The following is a 26,832-nucleotide window of genomic DNA, read 5'->3' on the forward strand; positions in this document are numbered from 1 at the left end:
ATCACTGGATAAGAACAAACAGGAAAAGACAAATGCGAGTGTGGTAGCAAGGGTAGAGGATGTGACAGAAGGGGTAGAGGATGTACATGAATTTGTAGATGATGAAGAAAATGAAATTTTGGATTTAGCATTATTGAGCCTAGAGCTCTACTTAGCAGACACAAAACCGGAAGTTATGCTTCTGGTAAAAGGGAGGGAAGTCAAATTTTTGTGTGACTCAGGGGCTTCACGGACCCTGATACATCCTTCCAAATTACTGGAAGATTCAGAATCACCAGATTACATACTAGTAAAAGCAGCTAATGGACAGCTGTATCGGGAGTCACTCGCTCATGACATAGCAATAACTGACCCCGTTTCAGGAATGACCCAGAAAAGCAAAATTGTTGTTTCTGCAAAATGCCCAGTAAATCTCTTGGGCAAAGACTTAATGCAGATATTTGGCATAGCCGTAGTCCCAACCATGCAGGGTATGGAAGCACAGCGACAAATGGATACTTTTGTAGTGCGACCGGAGGGTGAGACATATTATTGGTACAGCCAGGACTTGATTACGACTGGTCCAGGGACAGTAACCGAAGAACTGATGAACGTAGCCATCAGTAAATCCCCCTCCTTTGACACTGACAAACAGCATTTGTTGCATTGTACTCTATATTACTGTAATAGACCAGGACCTGATAAAAAATATGAGCAAGAGTTGTTTAAAAACCATGCAAACCGGCTAGTATTACGAAATTTGTACTGGGACACAGAAGGAAACAGTGTAATACGCTGTTCATTGCCCCAGGAATATTTAGCACTTTACAAATCTAATGGATTGCCACATGTAAGCTTAACCAAAAATAGAAATTTGAAGTGGGCAGACTTAGGAGAAAAAGTCACGAGGTGGGAAAAACAGACAGAGTTAGAGCTCTCTGAACAAGGAGTACAGAATCAGAAATTGAATTGGATAACACAGACACACCCAGCTGTGCACTCACAGGCCAGTGAGGATAGCTGAGTATTACTCTTACTGGAAGAAGAGGAAAAAGCCTTATGAGCCATACCAGAGACTCTCTGGTCAACAGGGAAATCAGATGTAGGACTTATTCGTACAGCAGGACCAGTTACTATTATGCCAAAATCAGCATTTAGTCCTCAGAAAAGACAGTATCCCTTGAGAAAGGATGCAGAGATAGGGATCAAACCTATAATAGCAGCCTTACTTAAGGAAGGAGTCTTAATAGAATCTCCCGATTCACCATGTAATACACCCTTATTTCCTGTTAGGAAAGCAAACGGGGAATGGCGTATGGTCCAACATCTACAGGCTGTAAATGACGCAGTTATACCCAGGGCACCAACGGTGCCAGATCCACACACCTTATTGAATGATTTGAAACCTCAGCAGAAGTATTTTTCTGTGGTAGATATTAGCAATGCATTTTTCTCAATACCGATACACCCTGACAGCCAACATTGGTTTGCATTTACATTTCAGGGGAAACGGTATATATATATACGAGATTACCACAGGGATATTGTGAAAGTCCAATGATATTTGCACAGGAAATGGCAAGTAACCTGGCGGGATTTATCCCACCGAAAGGTAGTCAGATTTTACTTTATGTAGACGACATTCTGCTGGCAGCCCCCACCCAGCAAGAATGCAGGGAGGATACCATAGCATTATTACAATTTTTAGCTACTCAAGGACACAAGGTAAACAAAAACAAACTGCAACTTTGGAGAAAACAAGTTAAATACCTGGGATATGTAATATCCAAAGAAGGTAGAATATTAGATGAAGACAGAAAAACAGCAATATTACAAGCACCTAGACCAACTACCAAGAAGGAAATTATGTCCTTCCTGGGAACTACTAACTTTTGTCAGAGTTGGATACCAAATTATGCGTTGGAATCTGCTCCGCGGACTAATTTGATATCCAGAAAGCCGATGGCAGCACAGGATTTATTACAGTGGACACCAGAAACAGAAGCAGCCTTCTGCAAGCTAAAATAACTGATAGCATCTTCCTTAGTTCTAGGATTACCAAACTATCATAAGCGATTTTTCCAAACTGTAGACTGTAAGCAAGGTTATATGACATCAGTGTTGACACAGCAGCATGGGGACAGACAACACCCCATAGCTTACTATTCATCACAGTTAGACCCAGTGGCATTATCCTTGCCCCACTGTGTACAAGCAGTAGTTGCAGCTGCAATGGCATTGCAGGCCTCAGCCTCAGTAGTGTTGTTCCACCCTCTCACCTTGTGAGTGCCTCATGCAGTCGCAATCATTTTACTGCAAGAAAAAGTAGCATATCTTTCTCCTGCTAGATGTCTTTCCTGTATGACTATACTGTTGAGCCAACCTCATATGACAATTGAACGATGCACAACTTTAAATCCGTCAACCTTGCTCCCAACCCCTGCAGATGGCAAACCTCACTGCTGCCTGCAGGAGATTGAGCAAAAGACACTACCTAGACAAGACCTTACAGATGTTCCCTTGGATGATGCCGAGGTGACATACTATGTAGACGGCTTGTGCAGGAGGGGTCCTACAGGACAGAATCTAGTGGGGTATGCAATAGTTTCTGATACTAAGATTTTAGAAGAAAGTCTCTACCACACAACTTATCTGCACAAGCAGCAGAATTGATTGCCTTGACAAGGGCATGTACCTTAGCAGAAGGTAAGAAAGTGAATATTTTTACTGACAGCCAGTATGCCTTTTCTACTGTACATGTTTTTGCGCAGCAGTGGAAAAATAGAGGAATGATAACATCTACTGGTAAACCAATTAATCATGCGCAATTTATTTTAGATTTGTTAGACTCTATTCAGTTACCTCAAAAAGTAGCTATTTGCAAATGCATAGCTCATACCAAGCAACAGGATAGAATTTCAAAAGGTAATGCGAGGGCTGATACAGCTGCAAAACAGGCAGCTTCAGTTTCAGAAGTTTTTCTTTTGAGCGAGGAATTACAACCTTCTGAGATTTTAGATTTAGAAATATTAAAAACAATGCAGACACTTACTACAAATGTAGAAAAACAAAAGTGGATAAAACAAGGAGCAATCCTTGAGAAGATACTGTACATCTCCAAAGAAAAGAAACCAATTCTACCATCTAACTTGTTTAGATACTCAGCTTTGTTGAGCCATGGGCAGAGCCATCTCTCAACAGGGGGGATGGTACAGCTAGTGAATCGAGTGTTTACGACGTATGGATTTACTAATTACACAAAAAAAATTTTGTGCAGCATGCCATGTTTGTAGCAAGCACCATGCACAAGGGGCATTGAAACCTAAGCAAGTGAGTTTCCCTAAACCACCGTATCCATTTCATACTATTTGTATGGATTTTATAGAACGGAACAAATGCGAAAATAAAAAGTACTGTCTCATCATTATAGATATGTTTTCCAAATGGGTGGAAGCTTTTCCAACTAAAAATCCAGATGCAGCTACTGTCGCAAAGGTCCTTGTTAAAGAAATTATACCTATATTTGGCATACCGGAAAAGATTTTCATTTTGTAAACCAAACGATACAACAACTTAGTCGCTATTTCGGGATATCATTGAAAAACCACTGTGCGTATCACCCCCAATCTGCAGGATTAGTAGAGAGGCACAATGGGGTGTTGAAGAATAAGCTTAGAAAATTGATTAGTGAAACACAAAAGAACTGGGTTTACCTCTGGCACTGTTGAGCATGAGAACTGTTCCAAATGCAAAGGGATTAACTCCTTTTGAAGTTTTGTTTGGGAGGGCATATTATTTACCTCAGTGGAAACCTCTCATGTCTGCAGAGCAGGAGGCTGACAGTTCACTTGCAGGGTATATGAGGAGATTTTTGAATAACAAACTTTTGCAGTTAAATTCTGTTTCAGATAAAGAGCAACCGAAATCGGAAGCAGCAGTAGCCCCAGGCACCTGGGTCTGGGTGAAGATTGTGAAGAAAAAGAACTGGAGTTCTCCGAAGTGGGAAGGGCCATAACAGGTACTACTGTCGACACCCACTGCAGTCAAGATCACGGAGCGAGCATCCTGGATTCATTTGACACACTGTAAATTGGTTAAGAACTTTGAACTGGACAAAAACCTTGTTACTGTTGTACAACGAGAACAAAATGGCCAGGTATAGAGTGAATGGAGACATTAAACAACCTCAGAAAACTTGCATGATCATTTTGATAGCTATGCTAATTACATTGTTCTTTTTGTTGTGGCCTTTCCTTTTTCCTGCCACAAAAGTTGAACTGATTAAACGTGATGGGCCAAATATAGACTGGCATCTGAACTTTAACACTTATCAGGCAATTACACGTGTGTATGCTGAGACTTTTAATGTTTCGAACTGCTGGATCTGCACAGCCATACCAACAGCATACGGGGGGTTATTAATGACTGCTATCCCCCTAGGGGTCAATGAGACCTGGGAAAATCTGTTTTTTGACACAGTAGCCATTAAATCATATGATAAGGTAGCACTGTATTTGCCTGTGACACAAAAGGGAATTGTATGTTTTTATAAGAATGATACCATACAAGTGGGTTGGAGCAAGTGTAATGTGACCGTACAATATAAATGTTATGCAAAAGCAAACAATTTAGGTGGATCTTGTAGTACAGATTATAACTCATTTCTTAAATCTATGCATAAGACTCTTGATCAGGTACAACATAATTCTGTACTTTTTAAACAGTTATCTGTAATAGATAGGAAAATGTTTCATGCAGGTAGTCATTTCGTAACAAAGTAACCACTAAAGTAGAGGACTGTTATTTTGTGTGTGGTAAAAAAGAATATAAATGGTTACCTGAGAATTGGTTCGGCAGTTGTTTTTTGGGATACCTGGTCCCGGCCATACGACACACTGCAGTCTTGCCTCAGGGAAATATTCAAAATACCCGAGATGTAACCAAAAAGACTGTTAAAAAACCTGAGAATCTAGTGGGACAGATTGAGGTGGGCTGGAAAGACCATCATAGTGTGGGTACCAAACTTACGCACATGGACTTAAGTGACGCTGTCATATCGTGGGCAGGCATACTACCAGCATTTGGCGCAGTTAAATCGATTTGGGAACTGTGAAAACTGTCTAAACATCTCGAAGTGATGAGTAATGCAACTTTTTCTGCTCTTGAACTGATAACTGATGAACTGAATGCAATGAGAACTGTAGTGCTCCAGAACCGAATGGCTCTTGACTTCACCCTAGCGGTGAGGGGTGGGACATGCGCTTTAATCAAAGAAGAATGCTGTGCATTTATTCCAGATCATCAGCACGAGATTAATGACCATCTTGAGGTAATTCAGCAAGTGTCGGCCATGACCAAACCAGGCCCAAACCCTCTGATGGACTTTTTCCAGAATTTGTTTGGGGGGTGGGGTTCCATCCTAATGAACATTTTGATTGCCATTGGGGTGGGACTACCCCTAATAGGAGTTTGTGTTTGTTGTGGAATCCCCTGCATAAAGAAATTAATCAAAGAATTCATAGACATATCAGTCTCTGAGACTATGTACCAGAGTACTGAATTTGAAGAGCTGCTAGAATGTGAAACACTTTCATAAAGTTTAAACTTAATGACTTTCTTAACTGCAAATCCTGATTGGAAGAGGTTAGGAAAAGAAGCAAACTGTTTATTCTTTTTGAAAATAGAATTAAAAAGTATTAACTGGGGGGAAATGTTAGAAAAATATGTATTAATGTGTGTATGCTTAATGCTAATTAGTAGTTAAAAGAGTTAACACGTTTTTCATTCTATTTTATATGCACTGTCTTGTCTTATATATAAATTGAGCTTCATATGAGAACTGAAAAAAGATGCTTTTTGAAACTGCAGTGTGCTTTCTGAAACTTGCAAGATGCCCTCTGACCTAGTAATTGCTAGCACAGCAATATTCATGTTTATGCCTTTTGGAAATGTACTTGAGAAGCAGGTGCTTATCTGCTAGGTCAGGAACGAATGAATGAACAATGCTATATTCTGTAAATGTAATGATTCTAAACAATCAGCTCTGTTCGAAGTATGAGAACATGTACAGCTGCAGAAGCTTAGAGATAATTTAGACAAAGGATTATTAGAGAAATGAACTGCTAGCTTTGTGCTTGAATTAGCCATAGTACCTTGAATGGCAACATAACATGTATCTAACCGGTGGTAACCAAGGCCACATTGTTTTCCTTAGGAAGTTTCTCACAACAATTGATAATTCAGCAGAAATTCATGAGACTGATGGCCAACAAGTGATGACGAAAAGACTTGTAACTTGCTACGTCAGCTTGGTAGGCAATGTCTTATTAGAAAGTGTATAAAAATGAAAGTATTTCCTGTTTCTAGTTAGACAAACTCTGTAATAGCACATTTTTGTCTCCTTGCTGCAAGATTAAAGTGCCTTAACCTGAACCTACCGTGTTTTGATCATTTTTAAAGTTTATTTTTCCTTTGACACACTCTTTAAACCTAAAATCCTTCTGCACTCCATAAACCTAATCTCCTGACCACTCTTTACACCTAAAATCCCCCTCTGCTTCCTAAACCTAAACTAGTGTTAAGGTCTGATCACTCCATAAACTTAAAATCCCCCTTCCTAAACCTAAAATCCCCCTCCACACCATAACCTAGCACTAATTCCAGGTCAGTGCCTAAACCAAAATTCCCCCTTCCAAACCTACCCCACCCTTCCCATCCATTTACCATTTCTGTGACAATACCTTGACACTGCCTGACTATTGTGGCAGCTACTTCCCGGAACTTAATGTGATGATAGGAGGTACTGCCAGCACAGCTAGATGGAATTTTGTAAATAATTATGTCACTTGTGAATATCAAACTAATTTATACAAGATGCTTGTGTTACAAATGTATTATATTTGTATGTCATGTGTATATCAAACTGATTTGAACAGACATTTGTGTTCAAAAAGTATTTATAAAGTGCTTGTGCTTGAAATGTATCCACAGTGTGCTCTACTGGAGAGAACAGAAATGTGCATGCACTATTGTAACTGTCTAAAAGTATATGTTTTAACAGGACTCTGGTAAAAAAGGAGGTTAACCTCAGTTCAACAAACTTTAAAATATATATAAAATTAAATCACTTTTGGGCTAAGCCATAAAGATGCTATCTCACAGGTTACAGTGCAGCCAAAGACGGAAAGTTTGTACTAGGTAGCTTTCTGTATTGAGTTTTGGTGAAGTAATTACTACTCTAGAAGTATGGAGCTATGCAATTGTTTTATGACTGCCAGCACCTACCACAGATCTGAACAAAGGCTCTTGTATGTGTATTTTTACAGGTAGGTGCTAAATCCTGCCAGTTTCCAGCAATGGGGATTTGCATGTTAACTAAAAGTCAGATGACCAGAAGTGATGTAATTCTGCAAGCTATCCCAGAGGTAATATTTTAGATATTATTTTGAGAAGTCTCTTAGTGAGACTCAGCATTCTGAATTTTGTTTTGGGTCTGACAACAAGAAGGACCATTCATCACATCATCTGCAGTAAGTAGGGAATAGTATAATTCTCTTAGATTCAGTCAGGAATATAGTGAAGCTTAGTTTAGATATTGTTTTCTGTATTTGTCTGAGTCTGCCCTGCAATGTTATTTTAAATATTTTCTGTTATTTTGAACTCTGATGTCAGTGTGAATTGATATTTAGCATTATCTTGGTCTTTTATTATTTATTATTAAATATATTTAAACCTTTCATTGTGGCTGATCTTTGTAGAGATAGTTAAGTTTTGACAGTATTTGCATATTTATTTGGTGACACTGTGTGGGCCACTCCTAATAGCCTTGCTGTTGGTCAAATTACCATTTGTATTAATATTAATTTCACTCAGTAAAATTGGACACCCTTTGATAAGGGCCTTAAAGTAGCTGGTGAGGGATTCTGGTGGCAGTGATAACGACCTTATAGTCTGGACAAGAGGGGGCATAGCTAGTAAACCTGTGCCAGCCTTTCCCAGGTGTCTGTGTGTGTATGTGTGATTGTGTGTGTGTGTGTGTGTGTGTGTGTGTGTGTGTGTGTGTGTGTGTGTGTGTGTGTGTGTGTATGTGTGTGCGTGTGTGTAAATCAAATCTCAAAGATTGTGTATGTCAGCTACTTGGGCAGGGACACAAAGCACTGGTTGGCAGAGAGAGTGTTGGAGGATCTGGCCTGCTGGCTAAGGACTCAGCTCTATAGCTGTGGCAGTGGGGAGTCTTGCTGGGATCTGGAGAAAGAGAAAGGAACCAGCCCCAGATTGACTGTGTTCTCTGTGTGCTCTTTAGGGAAATTGTGCTTGATTGTACTTGAAGGAGAGAGTTGGATCTGGAAATATTGAGTGTGTACCAGTTATCCTGCTTAGAACATTCCCCACAGGTGACAGTGGTGAGGATTGAGGCTCCTTGATTACTGGCCCAAAGGTGGAGGGTAGTCACACTCAAATTCGAGTTTGAGCAGCTGCTTGGTCAAGTGGCCAGACAGGGAAAAAGCCGCTGAAGTCCCTGGCTGTGAGTTTCTGAATTTTGAGCAGTTGGGGCTCAAGCAGCTGTAAGAGTCCCATTAAATGTATAAGCACTTTTAATAAAATAAATAAGCAATTACTTTTTTCTTAATATTAAAAACATTGTCAGACTCAACAGTAGTAGTTTGTGAGAGAACTCTTCTCCCATGGGTCTCCAGTGTGAGTTGATCTTACCAAAATGTAATAACTTGGAAAATTAAGTGTAATGAATGACTTCTCCATAGATGGATACGGTGAAACTCACAGAGTGTCAGCTGCCCAGAGAAAAACACTATATCAACTGATCACTGATTTCAATAGAAAATCACTGCAGTTGTAATCACTGTGTACCTCCAATGATTCCATTCTATTGGTAGATTTCTCCTTTCTTTAAGTTGGTGTGACCAAGGAGTTGGTATATATACACACATACACACACACACACACACACACACACACACACACACACACACATATATATATGTGTGTGTGTGTGTGTGTGTGTGTGTGTGTGTGTGTGTGTGTGTGTGTGTGTGTGTGTGTGTGTGTTTAGGGGTATGGGGAGCTTGCCCTCCTACAGACAACATTTAAGGTTAACTTTTTCATCCTTGTAAGTTTTGGGAATTATTTTTCAACATTTTTGATGCTCAGGGTTGTACAGTTTGGTGATCCATAGTTGAACCATAATAAACACACACTATTGCATGAGCTCTATTTTCTGCTTCATATCAAACTCTTGATATGGAGACAAAACAGACTCAAATAAAAGTAACACAAAAAAACAAAACAAAATAATATCCATCAATCCTGTTAAGAAGCACACTTGTGGATTTATTAAACTGATTAACATCCAATATACCCAGGATTAATACATACCTGCAATATATATATATATATATATATATATATATATATATATATATATATATATATATATATATGTGTGTGTGTGTGTGTGTGTGTGTGTATATATATATATATATATATATATTTATTTCTGTAAGTAGATAGTGTAGCTCACTATCTATGTTTCAATGGAACAAACAGAATAAACTGTGAATGCAACTCACAAAGATCTCTAAAACAGAATTACATTTTTTTTTTACTATTATACAGTTTTATTCTTTCTATCTAAATGACATACTGTATGTACCATCACTTTTTTCTTCTGATTCACTCAAGATCACCCAGCAGCTCTACTACCTGCATACAAAGGGCCCACTCATGCCGCTCGAGACACTGGAACTCATCCCATGGGGTGAGCTTACTGTCTCCCTAGCCTCTGGGTCATAGTGGGCAACTATGGGTCATAGTGGACTCAAATACAGGGTGAGAGCCCCTTAGTCCTATTTGCTCCTTGACAACAGAATTCACAGTGCCTCCCATCTGGGGCTGAGTTTGGGCCCACCCACTTTCAATGAAAGAGCTCTAAGGCTATTTCATTCCCTGGTATTGAGCTCACCAGCCTTGTCTTTCATGTTAAAGTTTGTGTCACAATTTTGAAGTTCACAGATTTCTCTTTTGTTCTTTTTTTATTAAATTGATGCAGGCTTGGTAATGCATTTGAGTTGTGTACACATTTTCTTTCTTTTATTTATTTTGAATATTTCTGTGTTTGATTTATTTTGCATTAATCATCAAGACTGTACAAGTCTGTTTAATTTTTGAATCTGTAAAAGGCTTAGGGATTTCTGACTGAAACTGCATTCTAGGTGGCCTGCACTAGCTTTCTGCTGTGCATGGAATAGATTAAGCACAGGGAATTAACAATCTGATTGATTAGTTTTGCTTGTCCATTTGATACATGCACATATAGAATTTAAGTGTTGAGCATTCTAATACTTCAAAAGTGTCGTACCAGCTACCAGAAGTGAGCCTGAAATCAGAGATGAAGTAAGCAACTTCAATATAGTAGTAACAAGAAAAATGTACCACCAGACAGAATCTGAAAAAAAAATAGTTATAACCAAGACCAGTAATCTGTTGGGCTGTATCAGACTGAATGAACAAAGATTGAATTATTAACTCTGTTTGGGCCCTGGTCAGGTCCTAGCTGGAGTACTAAATTGATTTCTGATATTCATAAACAGACAAAGATGTCAAACTAGTTGAGGGGATACAAAGGAAGGCTGCCAATGTAAAAAATGAAATGGAGGACAAGAGGTAAGATGAAAGGCTATGGAAGATAAATGTTTTCATACCTGAAGACAGATGGAGAAAGTCAGACCATATTGGTGCAGAAATCCCAGAGAGAGAAGTATATTGGAATGCATCTTAACAGGAAAGATGTAAGAGGTAGGAGTATTCATGCCTACCAGATTAAGGAATACAACATGTAATCTAAATATTAGAAAGTTTGTTTTTTTTTGTTACAGAAGTAAAATTTGTAATGTTTACATACTTCAGTGGGTTTTAGATAGTAAAACTGCAGAACTGAAGTAAGGCCTGAGATATATGAGATGGTATATAAAAGGAGCAACCGAATGAAACTTGATATAGAAATGTACCCAACAACATACAGAAGTTGTATTTTCTGCCATTAAAACTATTTAATATAACATTGACAATAATTTAGCAACTTATTTTGTAAAATGAGACTACCAATGATCTGCTTATATTACCTTTTATCTTTCTTGGCAGTTTTTCGATTCGGCCACATTTCTAATCTAATATTATACCAAGGCTCTGTCTCTGTCTTTGTTTTTGGTAGAACAGTAAACCAACCTTTGCAATAATGCAGCATGTCGCTTAAGTTATATATTTCAATACTATTAGTAAAATAACAGCTCTTGTTAATTCCAACAGTAAGGCATTCTACTTAGCTGGCAACATTATTTTATCATTTAAAAAAAATGATGCACTTGCTCATAAACTTAGCATACAGAGTCATAAAATGTGTTAGGAATCGATTCTTCTTCTACTTCATGAAATCTGAGGGCATGATAACAAATACAAAGTTGTATTTTCAAGAAAAAAATCAGCCCCTGAGATCAGAAAATTATTATTGCCAACTCTACTTGGATAACTCTGGACTGTTGATTTGCATGAAAGCAATATCCTCCATTTCAGAGATGCACAAAAAAAAAACACTTCATTGGCAGCTAATTACCAGGAATTAGAACACTGTACTGTTAGACCTGACCCCACTAGCATTTCCCCTACCAGCCCACACATCATTATACAGGTATAACTGAACATACACACACTCACACACACACACACACACACACACACACACACACACACACACACACACACACACACACACACACACACACAAACACACTGACCCCCATGCACAAAGGCATGCACACATGCCATGCACATGCAAACGCGCGCGCGTGCACACACACACACACACACACACACACAAACACGCATGCACCACTACGTTCTTGCCCTTACAGGCATGCACACATCCACAGACAGACAAACGCGCACACACACACACACACACACACACACACACACACACACACATGGTTAGCCATTCTGTAAGTTCTAACTAATAAATAGAAGAGAATGAGTACATGCAGTCAAAAAGATGGCATACATTTTTCCCTCTTTGTGAGAAAAATAACTTAGCAGAAAGATTCTGTGTAGCACTGTGTTGCATTATTCCAGTGCAGTGGCATAGCTGGGGGGGGGGGGGTAAGAGAGGCAGTTGCCTCAGGTGGCACTTTTGTCAAGGGACTTCAATTAAAAAAAGTACTGTTTTTAAGGTGTTCTATTCTATCACATCTGTGTATTGTCACACAGACATCCTTCCTTCACCCGTGTGCATGAAATTTAACATTCACGGAAATAAACCTGTTCATTGCTGCCTCTGCCTATTTATTAAGTGTTTGGCAGGTTAATGTGCATTCTGTTCATTGCCGTCTCTGCCTATTTAAGTAAGTGCTTAATTCACAAAGATCACAGGTGCTCTGTTCGATTTGAGTCACACAAGATTGTTCACAGAACAAAACTTGTTCATTGCTGCAAGTAAGTGTTTAGCATGTGTGTAAAATGCCCCAGTTAGGGATACCTGGTGTTTAGTGTTACTCAGGCTCAAACCCTGTCCCATAGGTACAAGAAACAAGAGCTTGAGTTCTCTACCCCTACCACCACTTGTGATTTAAGGAGTTGAGTCCATAGCTGATTTGTGGCTCATACTTTTAGTTTGTTCCTCTTAAAATTTGTGGTTTTCTGCCAAATCAGTGAGGACTGAATTCACTAAATAATGACAGTCATTTAAGTTTCAGTCTTCCTATATTTCAGTAAATGCATGCTAATGCAAAACATTTTATTCTAGCAACTTTCTAAGAGTATATGCAAGCAATGTTTAAAACATGTCCCTGGTTTTAGGCCTTTGCCCCCCCCCCCCAAATTTTGACCTTTTCCAGATTTCTTGTGCTGCAAAGTTCAGAGAGATAGTTGAGTGTCAAGTGCATTTTACAAGGAGCTGAGAGCTTCAAGAGGACAGAAGTTTAATGCTGCCTATGCCAGTCTGTTTGCAACATGCAACTGTTGTTTAGCTAATGATATCACTACTGTGCTAAAGTGCTTAAAATGTTGGCAGTAGCACTACAGGTAGTATACTTGCTTTTGATGCAGAAGGCTGTGGGTTCTACTCCCACAGTATGTAGATGATTGCTAATACTGAACTGTATTGCTCTTTAAAGGGGGTAGATGCTGCTTTCCTAAGTATGTCCTCCTTTGGAGGAGATACCTAGTAACTATGAGCCTATTATCAGTTTGCCATCCATTCCCTATTACAATATTACCAACTTATCATTTTTAATGTAACATAGGCATTTTTTTTTCTTCAAGGGCAGCAGGCACTTTATTTGTAGATGAAATAATGAAATATAAAGTTGTTTTCTAACAGCAATATCTTCATTAGTTACAGATCTCTTTAATGTGGTATTATTTAGATGGCCTTTACTTCTGCAGAGATTGTGCATATTTACTGATATAAGTGGATTATAATGACAGAAGTTTGAGTAGACTTTTATGATGGAAATGTTCTGAATTGGGCAGGTTTGTCATTATTGGTTCATACATTTTGCTTCATTGCTTACTGAAATAATGTTCAAAACAGTAAATTTAAAACACGCTCTAACAAGTGTGCTATATTACACAAGGAATATAATTTAATACAATCAGGAAGGTGAATCAAAGAACATGTGTATGTTTGCATGGTCCTAAATATATGTGCAAGGGGCCTATGATTTGAAAAGAGACCAAAGGTAAACTTTATCCACCACTGGCCAGATGCATTTTCTTTTAATGTAAGTTTCAATTTGTTTCAATAAATTTGAGTTTCAAGGGCAGAGAAGTTTTAATCCTATGTCTGTTTTCATTGTGAGCTTGTACTGATTTGTTTAGCAGATGTCTATTGTGTTTGCTATAAAAGTTAAAATAAAAGTTTAAATTACATCCAAATAATCACTGTAGGAGTAAAACAGTATGCACATTACAGTGTTTATGGTAAATGGGGAGAAATAGCCAAGTAATGGGACATGGGAATGGCTGCGGCGGGGGGAGAACTGTATATGCGGGGCCCCATTTGACCATAATTTTGTGAGGGTGAAGGGGAGGCAAACTCAAAGGCAGCCCCAGGCGGCACAATCTGTAGCTATGCCACTGTTCCAGTGCCAGCTTCAAGTCCAGGGCTGAGCACATTACTACATAGTATTAGCTGAATCCCCAAACGGATGCATTTCCATGCAACCTCAGCAGTAAGACTGATGTCCATGCCATGGCCAATGCCCATGTAAAGCTGTAGAGAGAGAGGAGGGTAAAGGCTTTTCTATTATAGGAAGCCTTTTTGAATCACAAGGAGTGGCTGCTTTAAATGAGCCTTTGTAAATATTGTATATATATATATATATATATATATATATATATATATATATGTATATATTTGACTTTTGTAAGCATTTCTTTCATTAGTACATTGCCAGAGTCTAATTTTTATAAGCCAATTATTCATCTGAAACAATTATACATAACTGACCTCTGTTTGCGTGCTGCCTCACATTTTGGTTTTGTTTTTGTAACTCTGTTTGATTAACCCATTATGTTTTCTTTTACTACATGTATAATGTATTTTTTCCAAACTGGGACTTTGATTTGTCCTCTGGGATTAGTGCTATACCCTACTTACAAAACCGAATACATAAAAAAAAAAAAAACTAGTTCACTTCTATAAGGTTTGGCCACCAGCTTGTTATTTATATATTTCCAACTTAGTGATGTTCATTTAACTGAATCATTCTACAAAGAAATGAAAAAGAATGATATCAACTACTGAGCTTTATCAGAAAAACTATTTTCAGCATTCAGCAACAATTTTGCCATAATCATTATACGACATGTAAAACATGTAAGATATCTGATACTCATATAAATTCCTGTTCTCACAAATACAACCCCAGACATACACACAAATATATGCACACACACACACACACACACACACACACACACACACACACACACACACACACACACACACACACACACACACACACACACACACACACACACACACACACACACACATACACACACACCAATACTGATGCATTCACAAAACTTAATAATTGCTGCTGATTCTGTATGCTTTAGATAGAATAACAGAAGACTTAATTCTGTTTTCCCTTTATATTTCCACAGCAAACTTAGCTGCAACAGACATTATATTCCTTGTATGCTGCGTTCCCTTTACTGCAACACTTTATCCTTTGCCCAGCTGGATCTTTGGAGAGTTCATGTGCAAATTTGTAGCCTACTTACAACAGGTAAGTCAATGGTTAAACAAAGTTTGCATATTCTGTGTACAGTTCCATGTTATATGTTTTTATCGGTGTCACTGTTTAATGCCAGTTCTTGATTCATAGTATTGGACTGGTGCTACAAGTCTTCATGGTATCTGAGCTTCTAAGTATTACAAGTTTTCTAGTTCTGCTTTTGGGCAGGATTCAGAATAGATTATTGTGATGCAAAACCTAACTTGGAAGGTTCCCACTTGTCTGTAAGCCTTTCCAATTCAGAGATTGTTCTAACACTCTGACTCCCCTGATGAGGGCCATAGCACAGGCAATGTTCTCATTGGGGAAGCTCCATGCTAATGCAGCCATTAGGGGGGAACAGCTAATGCAAATTAGCCATGTGTTCTCTATTCCTAAGATTACAGTCTCAGCAACTTTTACTGTGACTACAGGTAAGCATAATGTAACTGTGTGTGTGTGTGTGTGTGTGTGTGTGTGTGTGTGTGTGTGTGTGTGTGTGTGTGTGTGTGCGCGTGTGTATGCGTGTGTGTGTGTGTGTGTGTGTGTGTGTGTGTGTGTGTGTGTGTGTGTGTGTGTGTGTGTGTGTGTGTGTGTGTGTGTGATTAGCATGCATTCAGGTTTGTGAGCGCTTCTGTGAAGGTGTGCATGTGTTATGGGCTTGCTCACAGCTACATGGATGTAGATGTGTGAATGGAATGTCTAGGAATGTATTGTACTTGTATAGGGTGGACCTGAGCATCAGACTCGGTGTATGTGTGTGCATTTTCATGGATGCTTATGCTTTCTCCATGGGATGTTAGCAATATCACTAGTGTGGTGAGGTCTGATAGTGCAATGTTCAATTCAGAGGCATGGTAATTGGCTATTAGTGAGGTGTTTATCTGTGCAGCTTTACCATGCCTCTGAACTGAGGATTCTCTTATTTATCGCTAATCAGTCAACCTGTGTCAGGCAAATAACACAGGCAAAGAGAATCTCCTTGAATCCCAGAGCTAATTAGATGCTACTGAAGGTTTCTAAATGTCTACCTTACCTGGATATGGTGCTTCTTCGGTCGAATGTTTAAAACAAGGGTATCCTGAGCAAATCAAAGTGAATGACCAAGATTCTTCATTTGTACTTCATACAAATGCCAAAAAAGAAATAGATTCAATGCATGTATTACTTCCCTTCTTATTATTATTTCGGCTTTTCCCAGTTAGGGGTCGCCACAGTGAATCACCGTCTGCTCATGAATTACTTCCCTAAGATTTCTAATTTTTTCAGAGCATTCCACAGTAAGACACAACCTGGAAGTTGGTAATGTCCTGCTACTGATCCTCTAGCCATGAGTTTAGTCCTTTCATTCCCCACTTACCTAGTCTCTTACTCTAGGCATAGACAGTTCACTGAACTAGGCAATCTTCCCCTTTCTCTAGTAAAAATGGTCCATAGCTCAGTTATATACAAATAATATTGTCTTATCTTACATTGGCACTGATGGAAAATATGGTCTAAAAACCATGGCTGTGATCTGGCTGCTGGTCCATCATTCAACTCTGCAATATTTCTAAAAGCACTGCTATTGGAAAATGTTATATTTTATCACTTTTTTAAATTTTTAGTGTGCCTTTGTACCTGAGAACATCATTAATCTGTGTAAATCTAGAAAAGTAATTCTGTTTAATGGGTTTAGGCCACCTTTGTAGTTATGATTTCTAATTTATGACCCTGTTTGGCTATGGAAACCTCTTTTTGAATTTATGTTTAAGCAATTGTATATTTGTTGTATAATATCTGATTTAATTGTCTCTCAGTATTCTAATCACTGTATGCTGCATCATTTGTAAAACTCTGATTTTACTTTTGTTATATGTTCTATGCTCTTTGTACAAAATAGCTATGTTTATATAAATTTTTAATTATTTTTATTTTTTTATCATTTTTTACTATGTATTTGGAGCTTTTCTCCCCGGGCCTCTGCTGAAAATGTTCACTTTGTGTCTAGTCAGACTAACCCGGTAAACAAATGGAAAATAAAAATAAATATGTGCAAAATGTTTGATTTCATCAACTGGCTTTCTTTCCGGTGCCATTCTAAGGGGCTCCAATATTTGTCAGCTTGGGAAAACATTTATTTATTTATTTTACATTTGTTAACTGGGAAAATCTGACTTGGAATGAAGCCAATTTTCAGCAGAGGCCCTAGGGAAAATGCTCGAAACGCATGTCTTTGTAACGTGGGAGGAAACCGGAGCACCCAGGGGAAACTCACACAAATGCAGGGAGGACATGCAGACTCCACACAGAAGGCACTCCAGCCAAGAATTGAACCAGAGAATCTCTTGGTGTGAGGTAACAATGCTACTGTTGCACCACTGCATCATCCAAAATGGTTAACAAACTACCTATTTTTGCCAAGGACAGTCTGCACCTCTCCCCTCTATGCTTTTGAATATTGGTTAAAACATTTTCCACTCATATAGTGCCTTTTTTAGGTAATGCCTATCGACATAGCAAAATCAACTCAACCGAACCTCAAGGTGTTACTGATCAATACCTGGAGCCTGAAAAAAATGCACTCCCTTCAAGCCCTCCTCACACTTGAGAAAATAGACATTTGTGCAGTTGCCAAGACATAGTGTAAAGTAGCAGAGAGTAAAACAGTAACGCAAGGTTTCAGTGCCTTCTCCACTTTTAGACCAGTAGCTGCACAGACAAGGGGCAAAGAAGAAGGTGCCTCAATATGCATCAATAACAATAATAATAATAATAATAATTATTATTATTATTATAAGTAAACCTCTATTGTACTCAGACAGGATGACGCACTTGAGTTCTACCACGTGCAGATCACCATAGCCAGAATCCCATACCATATCCTAGCCAGCTATAGGTCACTGTCCATGTCCTAAGAAGCTCGCAATGCATACTTGAACCTACTGGAGACACTTACCATCCAACCTAACATCCTACTTATGGGACACTTTAATTACCCATCTATAGACTGAGAATCCTATACAAGCTCAAATGTACAGGCATGGAGATTCCTGGACTTTATAAATACAAGCACCCTTGATGAAATAGTGAATATGCCCATTAGAGACTCCAACATAGTCAACCTTGTGCGGACAATTATGGGAGAATGCTGCACCCCACCCTCAAGTGTTTTGTCCTCCCTGGTAAGGACTGACCATAAAGCAGCCTCTTTCAAAATCAAAATCAACTATCATATCCCATTAAAACCAGAAACAGTTAGGAATCATTCCAAGGCAAATTACCTTTTATTAAGTGATAGATTGTCATAATTCAATGCCTCTTCATACCCAGAGACCACAGTAGTCTATGTCTAATTGCTCTCAGAAACTGTACAACCATGTCAGTGACTGCATAGAGGTTGCTGTACCTCCCAGGAGTAAATCCAGGAATAGCCCTAGAAACTACCACCATGGTAGCATTCCAAATTAAACAGGATATATAACAAAAGAAAAAAATGGCATAAATCTGGAAGGGTAATTCCCACAAAGGTAGAAACTCTCTCCTCAAAGTAAATGGGCAACTAAGAGATCTAATTAGCCAGTACACACTTAGGATGCATAGTCTGGTGTCAAACTTGTTAACTATCCAGGGGATGATAGGCGTGGCCACTAAATCCAATATGTAAGTGGGGCATAGGAACAGCTATTAGAATGACTCCGGGCAAGAAAAAAATGCAAAACAAAGTTTGAAAATCTGAACATCAATCCTAAAATATCAAACATCAAATAATCGAAAAACGAACCCCTCCCCACATCCTCTGCTACTTATATATACCACCAACGAGATCACACAATAGCAGGTAAACGACAAATCCTTGTCATCATTGCACTGCAATCTCCTACACACAAACAATAGCATTCTCTGCTACTTATATATACCAACACCGAGATCAGACAATAGCAGGTAAACGACAATTCCTTGTCATCATTGCACTGCAATCTCCTACACACAAATTATAGCAGTCTTCCTTTTCCTTTCTAGTGTTCTGGCCTCCTTATTTTGCTGGCATTTATTTGACATTTCTAAAGTTGAACAAAAAAGTGAATATTCAAACAAATGAATGACTCCAGAGGGCACTTCCACCCATATGGAGGGTGATGAACAGCTTATATCCCTGCAAAAATGTTTTTTTTTTGTATGCTTCTGTTGTAGTTAGCAAAATGGTTTGTCCACTCAACAGTTTCAGTATATAATGGTGCAGCCTTTACTGGTGTGATGTATTGTTGTTGTTCCTGCATGATTCCATGATCCTTGTTACATTCTACCAAATTAATTTTATATTTATGTTAATTTATTTATGTTAATTTGAGATTTATTTATAATAGGAATTCTAAATTCTTCAACAATCAATCCTGTTTCTTACTTAACACCTTTCTTATTGCTTCGCAACAGAATAATTCAAGAATGGGGGGGCGTGGCCAAGGATGAACACAGGATAGCAGCAGATTTCTTCAGCTCCACCAATTTCATTACATTGACAGGAATTAATTACTTAAAAAATTAATTCTTGAAGTAAGTTTCTTTCTAAATATGTTTGTTTTATATAGTTCTTGAACTATATCTAAAAAAGAAAGGAAATCTTAATATTCCTGTCAGAAATTACTTTGGAAATTTCCTGTCAGTTTATCAGTCTGAAATGAGTTCCAGTAAGACAAATTCTCAAGACTCCAGCATCAAGAAAGAACTTCAGTCTCTGATAACTATAGTCCAGCAACTTACTGCTAAGATGGATAAAATGGATACTAAAATAGACACTTTTATAGAAAAAAACTACAAAACAAATAGACTTGTTACATATGGACCTGCAACAACAGAAGATCCAGATGACAGGCATAGAAGAAGCTGTGAATGACATGGAAAATAAAATACAAGAACAGGAAATCAACATTGAGTTTCTGCTGAAACAAAATACACATTTACAAACAAAGCTGGATGACCTGGAAAATAGATCTAGGCAATAACATTAGGATTTTGGACTGCCAGAAAATATTGAAGGTAACAATATTACTTCTTTTTTAACAACATGGCTCCCTAAAACTTTAGATTTACCAGAAGCATTCTCTTTTGGTATCGAAAGAGCACATAGATCTATAGCTAATACTAACTCTAACAAAACTATCCTAGATCAGTTATAGTTAGATTTCTATCATTTTTGATAAAGAGATGGTTCTTAAATCTGCTTGGGCTAAAGCTCCTGTTAAGTTTAATGAGACAACTGTGCGTTTTGACAATGACTATTCTTCCATGGTAATTGCTAAAAGAAAAGTTTTTCTGCCACTAATAAGGGAGCTTAAAAAAGCACAGTTTAAAACATACCTTCTGTTTCCTGCCAAGCTTAAAATCTTCCTTCCTGATGGTCCTAAGGTCTTCGATGATTTAGACTCTGCTTTACTGTTTGTCAAAGAAAAAGGATTTTGGATAAAATAGAAGAAATGGAATGGGCTAGTTCTTCATTAAAGAGATTGGCAACTGAAGCTTCCTGGAAGACTTCAGAGAAGAAGAAGAGACTAAAAACAAATGATTTGTTATATGTTTTTTCTCTCTCATCATTTTAGTTCATTATTAATCTTTTGAATATAGTTCCTGCATTTCCAGAAAGCCACAAATATTTTGGAAAAGATTTAATCAAAGTTATTCTCTATGTGCAAAGAAATGTTTTGTTTCATAACCAGTCAAAATGCCTGAGGATTTAATGGTAGGCTGTGACTCGATTTGTTTTCTTTCTGAAAAAGTAAGGTTAGTAATTTGATACATTTTTTTATCTTTACATTTTTTTTTCCTTCTTCTTTTATTATTTTCTTTGTTTAAACAATGACATTCTATTTAGATTATGTAGTGGGTAAAGGGTGGGGGAGGGCAGGGAGAGAACAGTAATGAAAATATCATTAATAGAATAATAACATATTTATTTCTTGTAAAAGTTTATAAGTTCTTCAGATGCTATTTCTAATTATACTTTCTTGATTATACTGCTTATGCTTGTTTGTAAATAATCTGTCATGCTTTAACTAATAATAATCAGAACTAAATAAGAGTAAATAATATGTTTTATTTTTAACTCTATTAATATAAACAGTAAGTAACATTCCATTGTATATACTTCTTACAGCTTTCTCTTACATTTTTTATTTCTGCCTCACTCCCTTTTATTTTCTACTCTCTTTTTCTTTTCTTTATTAATATATAGAAATGCTTTAGACTGTGTGGGCACAGTGAATAATAGGATTTGTATGAAAATTGAGTTGGGAGAAGAATGCTGAGTTTTATTGCTTGTTGGTAATTTTGAGTTTAATTTCACTTGCATAGAGGCTGTGATGATCTGTGGAATACATTGTGGAGGTTCTGTCATGTTTAGATGCATTTACACTGCTAAATGAATGTTTGTCACTAGTTTTTAATAAGTTTCCCGCCAAAATGTTAAGAGAGACAATCTGGGATGTGGGCTGTCTTATGCACAATGTCCTTGAGGTTCCTCAGAATCTTCAAATCACAGAATTCTCACAGAGAAACTGAAAGCAGTTAGTATAAACATTGACAAGGTTATCACACTGACACACCACAGATTCAGGAAAAATACTCTCTTCATAAAATATGTCAGTTATAATGAGTTTAAATGATGTAGTTTCTTGTAGTAAGTAAATGTCTTATTTTAGAAGGCATAAAAAATGAAACATTTATTTAAATGTTTTTGAAAATCTACTTAACAGCAGCATAATAATCTGTGTTAAGAATTTGTGTTCCAAACATATACTTTACTATAACTCATTTAATTCATCTGATTGACAAACATAAATAATCTTATAACTCTATTCTGGAAGAAATGTCATGTGATATATTTTAAAGCAGTAGGTTAGCATGATTGTAAAATCTGGTTACCAATATGTGTTTGCTGTGCATTATTTTGTATAAAGCAGACAGATGTATTCTAGGGACAGCAAGTAGGATAGTGCTCTACTAACACACAACTCAGTGAGATCAGATATATATATATATATATATATGTGTGTGTGTGTGTGTGTGTGTGTGTGTGTGTGTGTGTGTGTGTGTGTGTGTGTATGTGTGTGTGTGTGTGTGAGTGTGATGGCTTTTTTTCTGAGAATCTGCATAACTATCCAATATGATTTATAATAATTTCTATGAATACAATATTTTACTCTATTGACAAAATGAATGTTTGCCACAAGTTTTAATAAGTTTCCCGCCAAAATGTTAAGGGAGACAATCTGGGATGTGGGCTGTCTCATGCATAATGTCCATGAGTTTCCTCAGAAGCTTCACTCACAGAATTTTCACAGAGAAACTGAAAGCAGTTAGTATAAACATTGACAAGGTTATCACACTGACACCACAGATTCAGGAAAAATACTCTATTCATAAAATATGTCAGTTATGATGAGTTTGGATGATGTAGTTTCTTGTAGCAAGTAAATATCTTATTTTAGAAGGCATAGAAAATGAAACATTTATTTAAATGTTTTTGAAAATCTACTTAACAGTAGCATAATAATCTGTGTTAAAAACTTGTGTCCCAAACATATACTTTACTATAACTCATTTAATTCATCTGATTGGCAAGCATAAATAATCTTATAACTCTATTCTGGAAGAAATGTCATGTGATATATTTTAAAGCAGTAGGTTAGCATGATTGTAAAATCTGGTTACTAATATGTGTTTGCTGTGAATTATTTTGTATAAAGCAGACAGATTTATTCTAGGGACAGCAAGTAGGATAGTGCTCTACTAACACACAACTCAGTGAGATCAGATATATATATATATATATATATATATATATGTGTGTGTGTGTATGTGTGTGTGTGTGTGTGTGTGTGTATCTATGTATATATGTGTATGTGTATATGTGTGTGTGTGTGTGTGTGTGTGTGTGTGTGTGTGTGTGTGTGTGTGTGTGTGTGTATATGTGTGTGTGTATATGTATGTGTGTGTGTCTGTGTTTATGTGTGTGATGGCTTTTTTTTTTTTTTTTTTTTTAGGTAATAACGCAGGTGTTTCTGAGAATCTGCATAACTATGCAATATGATTTATAATAATTTTTATGAATACAATATTTTACTTTATTGACAATAATGAGTTTAAGTAAATGCTCATATACAAACAATTCAAGATTTGGAAGCTGTTGATAGAATTCACATGACAGAAAATAGATGCATCTTAATGCATGTAATGTCTGAATCATATTAGCCAAAGTTTTTGATTTAAATGAATGTTAGAACATAATTTTCTCTCCTCTTGATTTCTAACATTAAGATTATTTGAATGCTATTAGAATTCAAGTGTTATATATTACATAGATCTATATAATAGTATGAACAGTTTTTTTTAAAAAAAAAAAAAAAAAAGTTTATTTTAGTTTATATGATGCTGTTTTACCAAATGTGTAGTTTTGTCTTGATAGATAATTGAATTGAAAACTGTTAACCTCAGTTAAATATAACTAGTATTAAATTGATAAGGTGGTAGCTGAGGTACTGCTGCTTAGGGTAGGGGGTTAACTTGAGTAGTAAATACTGCTCTAAGTTGGAGTTTTCAACTCCAGGCGGGATGCAAGGTTTAATCCTTACATTATTTTCACTTGTTCATTGTTATATGTATATAGTTTTGACATCCACAATATATTTTGTACACTCATTGTCACTACAAACAAAATTGAATCCTATACAAAATCCCATAAGAGATTTAATAAATACAGCTATATTTAAAGGTACACCTAAAAGAGGAGATGTAACATTATTTATCTTGTTATTTGTTTTTTCGATCATAAGATTCTTGAGTTTTAAAAATGCCAAATGACATCTTTAAAAGGAATTTCTTTAAACATTAATGGATTGAATAATCCGTGTAAAAGGGCAAGCCTAATAAGATACATTAATCTACACAAGGCCAATCTAGTCTTCCTGCAAGAAACCCATCTCTTGAAAAAAGATATTGATAAACTAGCCACTAATAAGTATGCAGTATTGGTTAGTTCAGAGCACACTCAGAAAAAAGAGGAGTGGCTATTTTATGGAATAAAAGTATGCCCATTCCTAAAACCATTAAGTCTTATCAGGATGACAAAGGAATGTTTTGTATGGTTACAATACAAATTAATGGGAAGACTTACACTTTAATTAATGTATACTGGATACCTGGAATTGGTATTAATACAGTGAAACATCATATTGATAAGATCATATCATTCTCTATAGGGGATATTATTTTAGCTGGTGATTTTAATTGTATACTACATGAAAGTGATACTACCACTACAAAGAAAAGAAGAATTACATCTAATGCAAAACATTTAAATGATTTTGCTAATTCTTATCATTTGAATGATATTAATAATCAGATAGAGTCAAAATCATTACCATACACCTTTTTTCTAACAGATACAAAACTTATTCAAAAATAGATAGGGTCTTTATTTCTAACCAGATGGTAACAGATTTAATTAATTCCAAAATCATTTCATGTCCTATATCTGATCATAACTCAATTGTTTTTGAATTCATGATAAAAAATACTCATAATGTTCAGATCAAAAGGATACCAGCATACTTAACTCAGCTAAAAGACTATAAAGAACATATACTTTCAGAAGTACAACATTTTCTAGACATAAATAATACTCCTGAAGTCTCCATTGTCTATGTTTGGGATGCCTTAAAATCATATCTATATGGACAAAGTATCAGATGGTATAATAACAAAAGGAAATCTTGGGATAAGGAATTGTTAGATATTCAAAGTAAACTAGACTCTTATAAACATAATAATAAAGAAAATATTATGGACAAGAAAGTTATTGAAGAAATAAACAAACTAAATGAGAAATACAAAGAAATTTTAACTCATAAAGTTAAAATAACTTTAGAGAAATACAAGTTTTGTCTTATTCAATAAGCCCCAAATACTTACATAGACTTAAAAATAAAACAAAAAGATTGAATAAACAAAACCATATCAAAGAAATCTTTTCTCTAAGGAAAAGAAGAATGTTTCTAGTATACCAGAAATACTGGATGAATTTAGAAATCACTTTCACAAGATTAACCATAACAACATTAACATGGAACCTAAAGATAAAATAAAGGAGTTTATAACCACAAACATGAATAAAAAGCAATAAACAACAGATTAAACTATTGGACAAGAGTATTTCATATACAGAAGTTATTACACAAATAAATAAGCTTAAATCAAACAAAGCACCGGGTAATGATGGTATTATACCAGAGATATATAAAATCCTTTCTAAAACTACATATTCATTAATACATAGGGTTTTTATTCTGGCCCAAACTGAGTTAATAACCCCCCCCATCTTGGCAATATACATTTATTTCACCAATTTTAAAACCTAATAAAGATCCAACTAGATGTTCTTCATATCGACCCATCTCATTACTTAATGTTGATTATAAAATGTTTATGAGTATTTTTGCTGATAGATTGAAGACAATTATCCCCGGCATTATAGACATAGATCAGACGGGCTTCATTGTAAATAGAAATACTTTTGATAATATAAGAAGAACTTTAACATTAATTGATTTTGCAAATAGGAAAAAGAAAGATTTAACACTTATTAGTCTTGATATAGGTTCAGCATTTGATTCAGTAAGTTGGGACTATCTGTTTACCTTACTGAAGTGCACATATTTCTCTGATGCATTTGTAAATTTAATTGAGCATTTATACAAAGGAACGCTGGCTTATATTAAGGTAGGAACATATGTTTCACAAAAAATACCCATTCTTAAAGGTACAAAGCAAGGATGTCCACTTTCTCCACTATTATTCACTTTAGTAATGGAGCCTTGGGCTAATTTGATTAGAAACAGTACTGACATAGAGGGTTTTGAAATAGAAGAAAATACAACATCAAAAGTTCAACTTTTTGCAGATGATGTTCGAATTACATCAGCAGGATCTAATTCTTCTATGCAGTCTTTATTTGATAAAATGATGAATTTTAAAAGTATTTCTGGTATAATATTCAATGAAGAAAAAACTAAAATACTACCTATATATACGAAAAAATACTCTCATTAGTGATTTTACTAAATATGTACCCAACTCAGGTCAGATAACTTATTTAGGTATAATACTATCTAAAGATATTAAATCTATTATATATAATAACTATAATACCTGTTTTCTTAATATACAAAATCTTTTAATACCTGGAATAATATGTTTTTTACTATGGAGGAGAGACTTACAATTATTAAAATGATAATATTCCCCAAGATTTTATACTTAATACAATCAATAATACTTTCACCTACAAAAATAACTATCAAGAAACTGAATACACTAATGTTAAATTTCTTATGGGCACCTAATAGACCTAGGATTGCATTAAAGAAACATACTAATAGCTGGTCTCAAGGTGGTATTTCTTTTCCAGACTTTAATTTATATATTATCTCTTCTATTATAAAAGTTATTACTTTATTAATAGATCGGTCATATGTCGCAAAATGCAAAGATTATTGGGAGCTAATTAGTATGCACTTCATGAAAATCT

The 26,832-nt window shown here is 36.2% G+C and overlaps 1 protein-coding gene across 1 annotated transcript in view; it reads left to right on the plus strand.

Annotated features, from left to right (window-relative positions):
• The window catches only part of LOC122813192 (G-protein coupled receptor 54-like), a 709,644-nt gene that overhangs the window by 407,734 nt on the left and 275,078 nt on the right, over positions 1–26,832 (plus strand). Inside the window, exon 2 of the mRNA XM_044085368.1 lies at positions 15,160–15,284. Within this exon, the coding sequence (XP_043941303.1) occupies positions 15,160–15,284 (125 nt within the window). The remainder of the gene's footprint in view (positions 1–15,159; positions 15,285–26,832) is intronic.

Source organism: Protopterus annectens, chromosome 10.part0, assembly GCF_019279795.1.
Source record: "Protopterus annectens isolate FY-2018-M chromosome 10.part0, PAN1.0, whole genome shotgun sequence".
NCBI classification, from domain to species: domain Eukaryota; kingdom Metazoa; phylum Chordata; order Ceratodontiformes; family Protopteridae; genus Protopterus; species Protopterus annectens.